The following is an 11,791-nucleotide window of genomic DNA, read 5'->3' as shown; positions in this document are numbered from 1 at the left end:
TTGTTTGCTTTGGGTTTTTCTAAGTTGTATTTTTTTAAAGCATTTGCAGAGAAAACATTTATTCCAGGGCCTTGAACCTGGCTGACAGGTGTGGGGTGAGTGGATGAGGGCAAAACCCGACTGAGAATATCGCCTTGGCTCGAGCTTTTCCCACAAAGCAGGTACCGGGAGCTGCATTTCCCAGACCTGGGACCATCAGGAACCCCCATCGGTGCCATCAACCCGGGGACAAAACGCCTCTTGTGGGAATCGCGGACACAAAATCGCTCTGCAGGGAAATAAACAGCGGGGAAGCATCGCCCGGGCCCGGGCCGGAGGAGCACGGGGGCTCGGCCCCATCCCAGCCCGCAGGACCCCGCAGATCACGGCCCCCCCCTCCCCGGCGCTGCGGTGATGTCATGGCACAGAGAAGGAGCCGCTGGCTCCCGGGCTCTTGAGCAAGTGGCCCTGGCTCGTTTCCTTCCCCCCGCCGTGCCCCAGAGCTGGATGGGGGCTGGGGGGAGTTCAAATCGGTGTCATTCCCCCTCCAGCGGCTCCCTCGCTTTAACCCCCGGGTTTACACCGCCCCACCTGCGCTGGGGACGTCACTGTCCTCTCCCCCTGAATAAGGCTGGTTTTCCCCCGTGGAACCGCAGGGGTTTGGCCAGGCTGGGGTTAAACCTGGTGGGACCGTTCCAGCCCCGATCCTGCCCCGGCAGCGCTGGGACAACCCCATCCCTTCCCTCGGCTTTTGTGGAAATGCCCAATTCCCCCATTCCCGGCATCTGCCCGGGCCCATCCCGGCTCCGGCTGTCCCCGGAGCGCTGGGACAACCCCGTCCCCCTCTCCTGCCCTTCCCGAGCCCTCGGGTTTTGTGGAAATACCCAATTCCCCCATTCCCGGGCAGCTGCCCGGGCCCATTCCGGTTCCTGCTATCCCCGGAGCGCTGGGACAGCCCCGTCCCCTCCCTCGGGTTTTGTGGACATGCCCGATTCCCCCATTCCCAGGCCCATGCCGGCTCCTGCCTCACCAGGTCCAGCTTTCATCACCTCCCAGCCCCATCCCCACTTCTGGCTGCACCTCAGCCCCTCCTCCCCTGCTTCACCCCTTCATGGACCTCTTCACCCCCCAAAAAAAGCCCCAGGCTCGGAGCTTCTCCCTCCTCCTCCCCCTCTCAGGTGCAGCAGGAGGGAGGTTGAGCCATCGCCTTTCCCTCGTCAGCCATTTCAGAGGCCAAGTGCTGACTACCAAAACTTTTCCTTGGGCTGCTCCAAAACTTTAAGGTTTTTCCTCTCACTTGTAGCTTTAAGTATTTTTTTTTTTTTAATTTTGGGGCAGTTTTTGCCCAGATTCCAGTTAATGACCTGGATTCCTGCAGAGCTGCGGGGAAACAGAGTCAAGTTTAAGTGAGCCTTAGGCAAACAGACAGACTTGAGGCTACTCCTACTCCTCTGTGTCCATCACACACCATTTTACCCCCCCTTCCAGGTACTTTGAACTATTTCAGCACATTAAGCAGAATTAAAATTGAAAACAAATGGGGTAAAATAATAACAAAAAGGGTTAAGCGGGGAATTACAACTAAGTTTAATCAAACAACAGTTATAACACCATGAAAATAATCCAGGATGTATTCCCTGGTGGAATGTCATTCTGATTATTTTCGAGAAATCACACCAAAACTATTACAGTTACAAGTAATTAAATTTATTAGACCTCTGTATTTTTTTTTTTATAGTCAGTTTTGGCCAATTTACAGCTTTCCTGGGGAATTTTTTTCTTTTTTTTGGTTTAGACACAAAAAAAAAAAAAAAAAAAAAAATCAAAACAAAAAAAAAAAAAAAAAAAACCAAAACCATAAACCAGATATCACCAATACATCAACCCCCCCCTCACCCCATCACAGCCACCTAAAAAAGGGGGAGCCCTCGGCCCACCCAGCTGCAGTTTAGCCCGTAAAAAGGGTCCGCGGCGATTCTGTACAAGGACCGAATGTTCCACCCAGCACTGTAAAAACCCCCCCGCGCCCCCCTGCCCAGTGTCACTCCCCCGGCTTGCAGGGGCCCTTTTCCTGCCGGGGCAGCTCCCGCTCCCGCAGCAGCCGCAGGTTCTCGGCTCGCAGCCTGTCCACCTCCCGCTCCAGCGCCTGCACCCGCGCCGGGTCCGCCGCTTCCCCGCCGGCTTTTTTGCTCTCCATCCTCAGCCGGTTGTTCTCCTCCTCCATGCGCGACAGGCACTTCTCCAGCTCCAGGTACTCCTTCACCAGCTCCTGCTTGCTCATGTTCTGCAGGCTCTCCACATGGTACCGCTCGTAGGTCTCCGAGAAGTCCCTCTGCAGAAACTCGCTGCCGTCCCCCCCCATCCCGTCGCTGCCCCCGTCCTCGTCCGCCGCGTCGTCCAGGAAATCCTCCTCGCTCGTGTCGTCCGACTTGGCGGCCGCTCGCCGCGGGTACAGCCCGGTTTTCAGGTCGGGCTCCTCCTGGTCATGGTCCTCCATGAGGAACTGCGTGGTGTTGTAGGGAGCCACCGGCTGCCCCTTGGCGAACATCTCCGCTCGCAGCCGGGAGGCGCGGAGGCTCTGCCGCTCGTCGAACTGCTGCTTCTCCTCCCAGCTCAGCTTCGAGTACGGCTTCCAGCGCCGCTTCTTCTTCGACGGCCGCCGACGGTGCTTCTTCTTCACCGGCCACTCCTCAGTGCGTCCCACGGCCCGGTACCGCGGGCCCAGGCCGGGACGCCCCGCTCCGCCCGCCGGCGGCCGCCCCTCGGCGCCGCCCGCCGCCGCCTCCGCCCCGGGGGGCGGCAGCCGCCCGGCATCGCCGTCCTCCGTCGGCGCCTCTCCGCGCTCGGGCTGCGGCTCGGGCTCGGACTGGGGCTCCGGCCGCGCCTCGGGCTCGGAGCGAGGCTCCGCTTCGCACTGGGGCTCCGGCCCCGGTTCAGCGGGCGCCGCGTCGGCCATAGCGCTGCGCTCGGCTACGCTCGCTGACGGGCGCTACCGGCGCCGCATGGGGGCTGGCCCCGCTCAGGCCGCCCGGGACATGGCCCGGGGGAGGTTTAACGCCGCCGGGCCCGCCTCCCCGCGCGCACTGCACGCGCCGCCGCCGCCGCCGCTCCCGCCGCAATCCCACCCTACGGCCCAACCCGCGCCCGCCGCCGCCCGCTCCCGACTGCCTCTCCCCGGCCGCGGCCGCTCCCTTTATAGCCGCGCGCGCCCCGCCCCGCCCCGCGCAGGCGCCCTGCGCGCCCCGCCCCGCCGCGCGTCGGGACCCGCCCCCGCCGCGCAACCCGCGCCGCCGCCACGGCCCCGAGCGCGCGGGCGGTGCCGCCTCGCGGCCAATCAGCGGGCGCGGGGGGCGGGCTGGCCCGCCGGGACACGCCCCTGGCCGTTGCGGGGACTGGTCGCCATTGGCTGGGATGGCCGTCACTCCTGCGCGGCGCCACCAATCGCGAGGGGGAGAAGGCGGGACCGGGCCGTACCACGAGGCGGGGGAGTCCCCGTGCGCGGGGACGCGCGCGCCCCGCGACCTTCAGGTCCGCGCCGAGGGCAGCGCGCGCGTTCCCCCCGCGGCGGGGCTGTGGCACGGTCCGAAAAGAGTCCCTGCGCGGCGGAGGTTCCGCCGACCATGCTGCGGCCCCGGGATCGGGGGGGTTGTACAGGGCCGGGCCGGGCCGAGCCAAGCCAGGCTGGGTTGTAGGGGGCCCGGGAGGGGCTTCGGGGGTGCGCAGGCCCGGGGGGGAAGGGGGCGAGCGGAAGGATCCCGGTGCCGTGTGGAGTGCGGCGGTGCTGCAGTTGGCGGAGGGAGATGTAAACAAACCGAAGCGGAAAGAAGTCCTCTCTTAAAGGCGCCGCGTCCCTTTTCGCAGGGGCGGTGCGGAGCCGCGCTCCCGAAGCCCGGGGGGTGCGGGGGGAGGGGCACGGCGAAGGAGGGGGATGGGGAGGCCCCGAGCCTTGTGCCGGTCCCGGTCCCGATCCCGTTCCCGGCCCTGCCACCCCCAGCCACGGTGGCGATGTCCCCCTCGGGCCCCACGTTCGGGGGGGCTGGCAGGGTTTGAGGGCCCCGCTGAGGGACACACGGCGGGGGGAGCCATGGCCAGGCCGGGGGGGGCCCCATGTCTGAGGGGGAGCAGCACAGGAGGGCCCCGGGGCAGCCGCGGCCTCACGGGGGGAGGAACCCGCGGGTGCAACCCGCCCTGCCCAGCCCCGCACCGGGTACCCCCTCACGGAGGTCCCGGGGAGCCCTGGGGCTTCCCCACCGCCGCCTCCCGAACGGGGGCCGGTGGCACCCTCAGGGTGGGCATTGCACCCGGCCGGGGGGGGGCAGGCTGGGGCCTGGAGACGGACCCGGCAGGGGGACAGGGGGTGACCAAGCAGGGACAGGGGGTGACCAGCTGGGGACAGTGGCTGGGGCCGGAGCGTTTGGCCGCACTCCCCTCCCCTGGCAGGCGGGCACAGGCAGCGGGGCTGAACCGAAAATGCGACTTTAATTGAGGCAGGCTCGGTGATGTCCCTGGTGAGGCCGGGCCGGGCCCGGGGCTGCTCCGGCTCCGGCTGTGCGTGGTGGCGGCGCGGGGGCCGGTGCTGGCCCTCAGTGTCGGTGCCGGTGTCCCGGTGGCTGCTGAGGCGGTTCCCGCGTGGCTCCGTGCGAAGCGGGATGGCGAGGAGGGCTGGCGGTGGCGGTGGTCGGGGGTCACCTCTTCCTGCCCTGCCAGTGGCGCAGCAGCCACTGGGTGACGAAGGGCCAGGTGGCCAGGAAGAGCAGCGTGCGTGGGGACACGGGCAGGCGCCACCGGGACACGGCCTGGCCAGGGGACGGGGACAGAGGTGGCACCGATGGCAGCGACACCCCCTCACCGCCACTGCTCAGTGTCCCGCTCACATTCCCCCTCCTGTGTGCATCACACCGCTGTCCCTGGCAGTGTCCCCATGGATGGCCCTCCCCTGACCTCCCCCAGCTGTGTCCCCACACCCCCGTGGGCTGTCGGGTGGGCAGGGGGACAGCAGGGCCACCCCCAGCACGTCCTTCAGCCCCAACTCACCTGTGGAGCAAGTGCCGGGCCGGGGTCTGTCTCCCCCTGAAAGACAGGAGAGGGTTTGGGGTGCAGCTGGGGCTGGCACCCCCTGCCAGCCCCTGGGAGAGGGAGGGAATGGCTGGAGAGGCTGTGCAGGGATCAGAGGGTGCAGCTGGGCCAGGAGCCCAGAGCTGTGGGAATGAGGGGGGAAATGGGAGTAAGCAGGGCAATGGGAATGAGGGGAAAACAGGAATGAAAAAGCAGTGGGAATAAGGGGGGCACTGGGAACAAAGGGGGCAGTGGGAATGAGGGGGAAACAAATGAGGGGGGAAACAGGAATGAGGGGGGCAGGAATGAGGGAGGAAATGGGAATGAAGGGGCAGTGGGAATGCGGGGAGCAGAGGGAATGAGGGGGAAACAGGAATGAAGAGGCAGTGGAAATGAGGGGGGCAATGGGAATGAGGGGGGCAGCAGGAATGAAGGGAAAACAGGGATGAGGGGGCAGTGGGAATGAGGGGGGCAATGGGGGTGAGCAGGGCAATGGGAATGAGGGGGGCAGGAGGAATGAGGGAGGCAGTGGGAATGAGAGGGGAAAATAGGGATGGGGGGTGCAGTGGGAATGAGGGGGCAGCAGGAGTAAGTGGGGCAATGAAATGAGGGGGGCAGTGGTAGCGAGGGGCAGCCCTGGGCACCACCAGCCTCGGCCCCGCCACCACCAAGCACCGGGGTGTCCCCACACCGGGGCCACCCCTTGTGGCAGGGCCCGGAGCCGAGCCCAGCGCTGCCCCCGGCCGTACCTGGGCAGCCCCGAGCGTCTCCAGGCGGCTGAGCCGCTCCCGCACCCGCCGCAGCTCCTCCTGCAGCGCCCGCACCGCGCCGGCCACGTGCGCCTCCAGCTCCGCCGGCAGCCCCGGCTCGGGGCTGCTCCCCACGGGCAGCCGCACATCTGCGGGCACAGCCACGGGCACACGGCTGCCAGGCCAGGCTGGCACTGCCCGCCCCGCGCTGCCACCCACCGCTGGGCAGCGACTCCCACGGGGCACCTGCCGTGGGCTGCCCACCCACAGGATGTCCCCAGGGCCATGCACCACTGTGACACTGCCTGGTGGTGGCAGTGGGTGGCCAGCCCACCAATGGGGTGGGTGCTGTGGGTCACCTGGTGACACCTGGTGAAGGTGCCACCACTGGGCTGGACACCCAGGGCCAGAGCAACTCATGCCTGGGCCCAGCAAAGGCCCCAGATCAGGCTGGCAAACCCCTGGGTAATTCAGGCAGGGAGCAGGACAGAGGCAGGGACTCGCTGCCAGCCCTGGGGACAGCCCAGCCTGGCCTGGGGACAAGCTCACTGCCAAGGTCAGGCAGCCCGGAAGGGAACAGTAACAGGGGAAAGGGTGAGACACGTGGGCTGTGCCCAGGTGAAGCCATGGCACCAGTCCCATGGGTGAGGGTGGCAATGCCACCCCAGGGCAGCCCAGAGTGTCTGGGCACAGCACAGAGGGTGCTGTGGCACAGCTCAAGGCCTGGTGGTGCCCAGGGGAGTGGCACTGCTGTCCCCAAGGCCTCCAGGGCACAGAGCCCAGCTTCCCCCCTGCCCTGCTGGCACAGCTCACCCTTGGCACCACCCACATCTGAAGGACAAGGGGCAGGGCATGGGGAGCCAGGGCCCTGCTGGAGGGCCAGCAGAGCATCCTCCAAACTCAGGCAATTCAGTACCACAGCAGGAAATGGGCAAAGGAGGGGCTGAGCTGCTTAGGGACCAAGGGATGCAGAGACAGGACATTTGTGGCTTCCTTCAGCTACTGAGCACCCAATTGTGGGTGCTGGAGCCAAACTCAGCCCCCCAACCCCCCAGCCCAGCCCATGGAGGTGAGCAGCAGCAGGAAGGGGCGCAGGGACAAGCTCTGCACCCACCTGTGTCGGAGCCCAGGGCTGGCAGGTCTGTGCTGCTGCTCCCCTCGGCTCTTCTGCCTTCGCCCCGCTCGCCCTGCCCAGCACTGAGGGGCTCAGCCCCAGCCTGGGGGGTTTTTGGGGTGAGCCCCCACACCTGCCTGGCCTGTGAGATGGGAGAGAAGGGCCCTGAGACCCCCACTCCCCTCCCCAGGGCAGGGGGGGCAATGCCAGGGCAGCACTGCAGTGCTGCTCTTGGGGTGGCATTTTTGGGGAGGCATTTTTGATGGCATTTCTGGTTTGGGAGGTGACATCTGAGGGGAGTGAGTGCCCAGATCTGAGGTGGAAAAAGCGGGGGAGGGATTTCCTTCCTCCTTCCACCAGACCCACCAGGCCTCAGCATGGCACCAAATGTGGCAGGGGAACAATCCCAGGCGGTGGCACTCATGTACATGGTGGAGCCTCACCACAGCAATGGGGGGCTGGGGAGGCTCCTCAGCACCCCCCAGTGACAGGGACAGGCTCCAGGAGTGACACAAAGCACAGAGAACTGCAGGAGCGTGTCCCTGCTGGTTTTATGAAGCTCCCAGGCTGGTGCTGCTGTGCAGAGCGAGCAGGGCAGGGGTGGCAAAGCCTCCAGCGCTTCCTCCGTTACCTTCTCAGGCTCCATCTGCTCCAGGGTTTCACTGAACGTGTCCCCATCAGAGTCACTCGTCACCTGGGTCCCCTCGGGGGCAGGAGCCAGCCCAGGTCCTGGAAGGGAAGCACAGGGCTGAGCCAGCCCAGGTCCTGGAAGGGAAGCACAGGGCTGAGCCCTGGGCAGGGCAGGACTGCCCAGCTGTGTAGAGGGCACAGCTGGAACAGGGGATGAGCATGCCCAAGACAAGGCTGGAGAGGGAAACTGAGGCACTGCAGGGGTGGGAGCAGCTCTGCTCACGTGGCCATGAAGCCAAGGACTGAATTTCCCCTTCTGCACAACCCCAGGGCCCCAGGGCAGCAGTGGCACAGGCAGGGACACTGCCCAGCTCCCTGGGCAGCACTCGAGGCTGGCACACTGGCACTCGCTCTGTGACCATATTTGCTCCTGGGGGAAGGCTGGAGCAGCAGCAGGAGGAGGAGGAACCTCCCTGCAGCACCCTGCCCACCCCAGGGCACAGCCAGGGGCCCTCGAGGGGGGCACAGCGAGGCAGGGGGTGAGAGAAAAGCCACGGCTGAGGCACCACCAGGGCTTGGTGCTGTGAATCTCAGTGCCAAGGAAGCAGCAAACGTGGCTTGAGCCACGGGGGAACATCCCCCCATGGATCAGGGACCTTCCAGGGTGATTTTTCCCAGCCCATGGGGCACCAGCCTCCCCTTGTCCCTGCAGTTTAGCAGATCCTGGCCCCTTTGCACAGCAGGAGTGAGGCAGAGCCAACCCCACAAGTCCAGGGAGAGCCAGACCCCTGACCTGGGCAGTGCCCAGAGCACCCAGGGCTGGGCCAGAGGTGCCAACAGCTCCATGGATGGATGGAGCCCCAGCCCTGGTTCTGCTGCACAGGGCTCTGCAAGGCAGGGACACCAACCTGGCCCATGCTGCTGCTGCCCAGGCAGGGTGTCCCTGGGGCTCTCTGGAGCTGGGCTGCTCTCTGTGCCATCCTGGCTGGTGCCATCCTGCTGTCCCTGGCTCTCTGCATGGAGAGAAAGGCACAGCTGGGTCATTTTGTGCCTCAGAGCTGCTGTCCTGGCTGGGCTGGCTCCCTGGGGCTGGGCTGCCCATGGAAATGCCAGGGAGGTGCCAGCAGCTGGCAGGGAAGGAGAGGAGCCAGGTTTGTTTGCTGAGAGCCCAGGAACCCACCCTGCTCACCCAGGGGTGGTGGGGTGTCCCTGTCCCCTGGGGCAGCAGGCAGAGGGATCAGCACTGCTGAGTGACAGTGACACTGCTGTCCCCTGGCAGTGCCCACAGCCCAGGGCACAGCCATGGTAACAGAGCCCAGGGCAAGAGGTGTTGGCTGGAGGAGCCTTGTGTGGCCAGCAGCACCCCAGAACCTGGGCCAGCAGCACCCCAGGGACCTGGGCCAGCAGCACCCCAGAACCTGGGCCAGCAGCACCCCAGGGACCTGGGCCAGCAGCACCCCAAGATCAGGGCCAGCAGCACCCTGAGGGTCCTGACAGGCCCCAGCCCTCCCCAGCACCCCCTGGAGCCCAAGGGGTTAATCCCAGCCAGATTTCCAGCAGCCCCCAGGACTTTGCTCTCTGCTCCTGGGCAGGTGTGTGGCAACGCTGCCCTGCTGCTCCTTCCCTCACTCTCTGCTGTCCCCAGCCTGTCCTCGCCATCACAGGGGACATTGAGGGGGACAAGGCAGCTGCACCCCACACAGGGGTAGTGCCACTGCTCTGTGATCCTCCCAAATCCTCCTCAGATTCCCAAAATCTTCCTCCCCATCCCCAAACCCTGCTCGGGGTGTGCTGTGACCCCCAGAGTGTGGCTCCTGTCACCTCCCAGAGCACCAGGACAGACCTGGCTGCAGCCACCACGTTCACAGGGCTCTGCTGAAAGCAGAGACCTGGATCCATCCACGGTTTGGGTTCCAAGTGCTGCTTTATAACTTTATATATAAATAAACAAACCCAAAGCTGCCCAGACCCCCAGCTCTGTGAGCTCTGTCACGCACAGGGACACCAGAGTCACACCGAGGGACACCAGAAGCTGCTGGAGGCACCTGCCACGCTCCACACTCTGAAATCTCCTTTCTGCTCCACCAAAGCTGAGATTGCAGGGTCTGAAGGTGATTTGGGAGCCTTTAACACAAATGACTCAACACCTTGAGGAGCTCAGTGCTTTGCACCTCAGTTCCAGCCACCCCGGGCTCGTTGTTCCACCAAGTTTGGATTTAAGTGACAATGTCACCTGTAAGTGACACTCCCAAGTGGATAATGACCCATTGAGACATAGATTTTAAATTTCAGAGAAAAACCAAATCTGCCTTTTAAAGGGATTCAGCATCAAAATGGAGAACAAAGCACCTGGGACACAGAGGGACAGTGGTGTCACACAAGGGGACACCTCTGTCACACAAGGGGACACCTCTGTCACACAAGGGGACAGCAGTGTCACACACAGGGACACCTGAGTCACAGAGACACACTTCGGTCACACACAGGGACACCTCTGTCACACAAGGGGACACCTCTGTCACACAGAGGGACACAAATATCACACACAGGCAAACCAGTGTCACACACAGGGACACCTCTGTCACACACAGGGACACCAGTGTCACACAGAGGGACACCTCTGTCACACAAGGGGACACCAGTGTCACATACAGGGACACCTGTTTTACACATAGGGACTCCTCTGTCACACACAGGGACACCAGTGTCACACAAGGGGACCACTGTCACACAGAGGGACACCAGTGTCACACCCGGGGGCACGGCAGCTCTGGGAGCAGCACCGGGGGCAGCACCGGGCACGGCAGCACCGGGGCACGGCCCCACTCACCCGCTGTGCTCCTGAAGAAGGACTCGGGGGGCCGGGGCAGGTCGTGGATGACCTCGTAGAGCGGCTCGAAGTAGCGGAACATCTCCTGCGTGCTCTCGTCCATGGGCACGGTGTCAATGACCTGCGGAGGCCGCGGCTGGGCACGGGCACCGGGCGGCACCGGGCAGCGCCCGGCCCGGCCCCGCCGCCCACCCCGGTACCTTCTGTGCCACCTTCTTCATCTCCGCTACGTACGCGGCCATCGCCTCCTCCTTGGACATCGCGCCCAGGCTGTGCCACGCGTCCCTGCGGGGCCCGGGCCGTCAGCGGGGCCGGGACCGGGACCGGACCGGAACCGGAGAGGAACCGGAGCGGGACCGGCACCGGAGCGGGACCGGAACCGGAGCGGGAGCGGGACCGGGAGGGGGACAGGGACCGGGACTGGACCAGGACCGGACCAGAACCGGAGCGGGACTGGAACCAGAGCGGGACCGGAGCGGGACCAGAACCATAGCGGGACCGCGACTGGGACCGGACCGTAACTGGAGCGGGACCGGGACTGGGACCAGGACCGGACCGGAACCGGAGCGCGAGCGGGAATGGAGCGGGACAAAAACCGGAGCGGGACCGGGACTGGACCAGAACCGGAGGGGGACCGGGGCCGGACCGTAACTGGAGCGGGACTAGGACCGGGACCTGACCTGAACCGGACCCGGACCGCACCCGGAGCGGGACTGGGACTGGGACCGGGACCCTCCGCCCCCCTTACCACTTGTAGCGGCCGATGGGGTCCCAGAAGCCGGGCCGCGGGCCCTGGCAGCGCCCCGCCGTCGCCTGTTTGTAGTAGCTGTAGAAGCGCAGCATCTCCTCGTACGAGGGCCGGTACGCACCTGCGGGGCACGGTCAGCGGGGCCGCTCACACCGCAGCCGCCCGGCCCCGCTCCCGGCCGCTACTCACCGCTCCGCGGCAGCCCCTGGATCACCTGCACGGCGGCGCGGAACTGCGCCCCGCAGCCCGGCTCCTCCATGGCGGGACCGGCCCCGCACCGGCTCCGGCTCCGCTCTCGGCTCCGCTCCCGGTCCCTCTCCGTGCGGGGACAGAGCGGGGCCAATCAGAGCCCGCCTTACATCGGCCGCCCCGTTCTGTGACCAATCATCGCCTGTCTTACATTGGCCCCCTCTGAGCCGCCCCCAATCAGCGCGCTGCTCCTGGAACGGGCCCCGCCCACCCTGCGCTCCTGGCGCCCCCTGCCGGCCGGAGCGGGCAGCGCGCGGAGAGCGGGGAGGGGAGGCGCCGCCTGGCGTGGACGGAAGGGACTGCAGGGCTGGGACAGAGGGACAGAGGGACAGGGGGACAGGGGGACAGGGGGACAGAGGGACAAGGACTGGGACACGGACAGAGGGACTGGGAGAGAGGGACAGGGACAGAGGGACAGAGGGACAGAGGGACAGAGG

General features: G+C 65.5%; 2 protein-coding genes across 9 annotated transcripts; both read right to left on the bottom strand.

The window, feature by feature from the left end:
* Window positions 1-1,778: 1,778 nt before the first annotated feature.
* HEXIM1 (HEXIM P-TEFb complex subunit 1) lies at window positions 1,779-3,106 on the bottom strand. Its single transcript, XM_071450705.1, has one exon. It carries the CDS (start codon window positions 2,933-2,935, stop codon window positions 2,021-2,023), a length of 915 nt encoding a protein of 304 aa, XP_071306806.1. The 5' UTR covers window positions 2,936-3,106; the 3' UTR covers window positions 1,779-2,020.
* Window positions 3,107-3,270: 164 nt separating this feature from the next.
* ACBD4 (acyl-CoA binding domain containing 4) lies at window positions 3,271-11,437 on the bottom strand. 8 transcript variants are annotated; one of them, XM_071450794.1, is made up of 10 exons: window positions 11,295-11,437; window positions 11,106-11,226; window positions 10,558-10,642; window positions 10,358-10,478; window positions 8,436-8,540; window positions 7,529-7,626; window positions 6,898-7,039; window positions 5,784-5,932; window positions 5,014-5,049; window positions 4,440-4,775 (listed from the first exon to the last, which is right to left on the bottom strand). In XM_071450794.1, exons 1-10 carry the CDS (start codon window positions 11,362-11,364, stop codon window positions 4,665-4,667), a joined length of 1,038 nt encoding a protein of 345 aa, XP_071306895.1. In that variant the 5' UTR covers window positions 11,365-11,437; the 3' UTR covers window positions 4,440-4,664. The 8 variants fall into 8 exon arrangements, with proteins under 8 accessions (XP_071306894.1, XP_071306891.1, XP_071306892.1 ...); XM_071450791.1 differs by lacking the exon at window positions 6,898-7,039 and having other exon boundaries at window positions 3,275-4,775; window positions 11,106-11,183; window positions 11,295-11,422; XM_071450792.1 differs by lacking the exon at window positions 6,898-7,039 and having other exon boundaries at window positions 3,275-4,775; window positions 11,106-11,183; window positions 11,320-11,420.
* Window positions 11,438-11,791: the final 354 nt, after the last annotated feature.

Source organism: Agelaius tricolor, unplaced genomic scaffold, assembly GCF_023055355.1.
Source record: "Agelaius tricolor isolate 1412-34295 unplaced genomic scaffold, bAgeTri1.0.p SCAF_31, whole genome shotgun sequence".
Taxonomy (NCBI): domain Eukaryota; kingdom Metazoa; phylum Chordata; class Aves; order Passeriformes; family Icteridae; genus Agelaius; species Agelaius tricolor.
The sequence above is the reverse complement of the archived record's forward strand: the minus strand, read 5'-3'. Positions and strand labels throughout refer to the sequence as shown.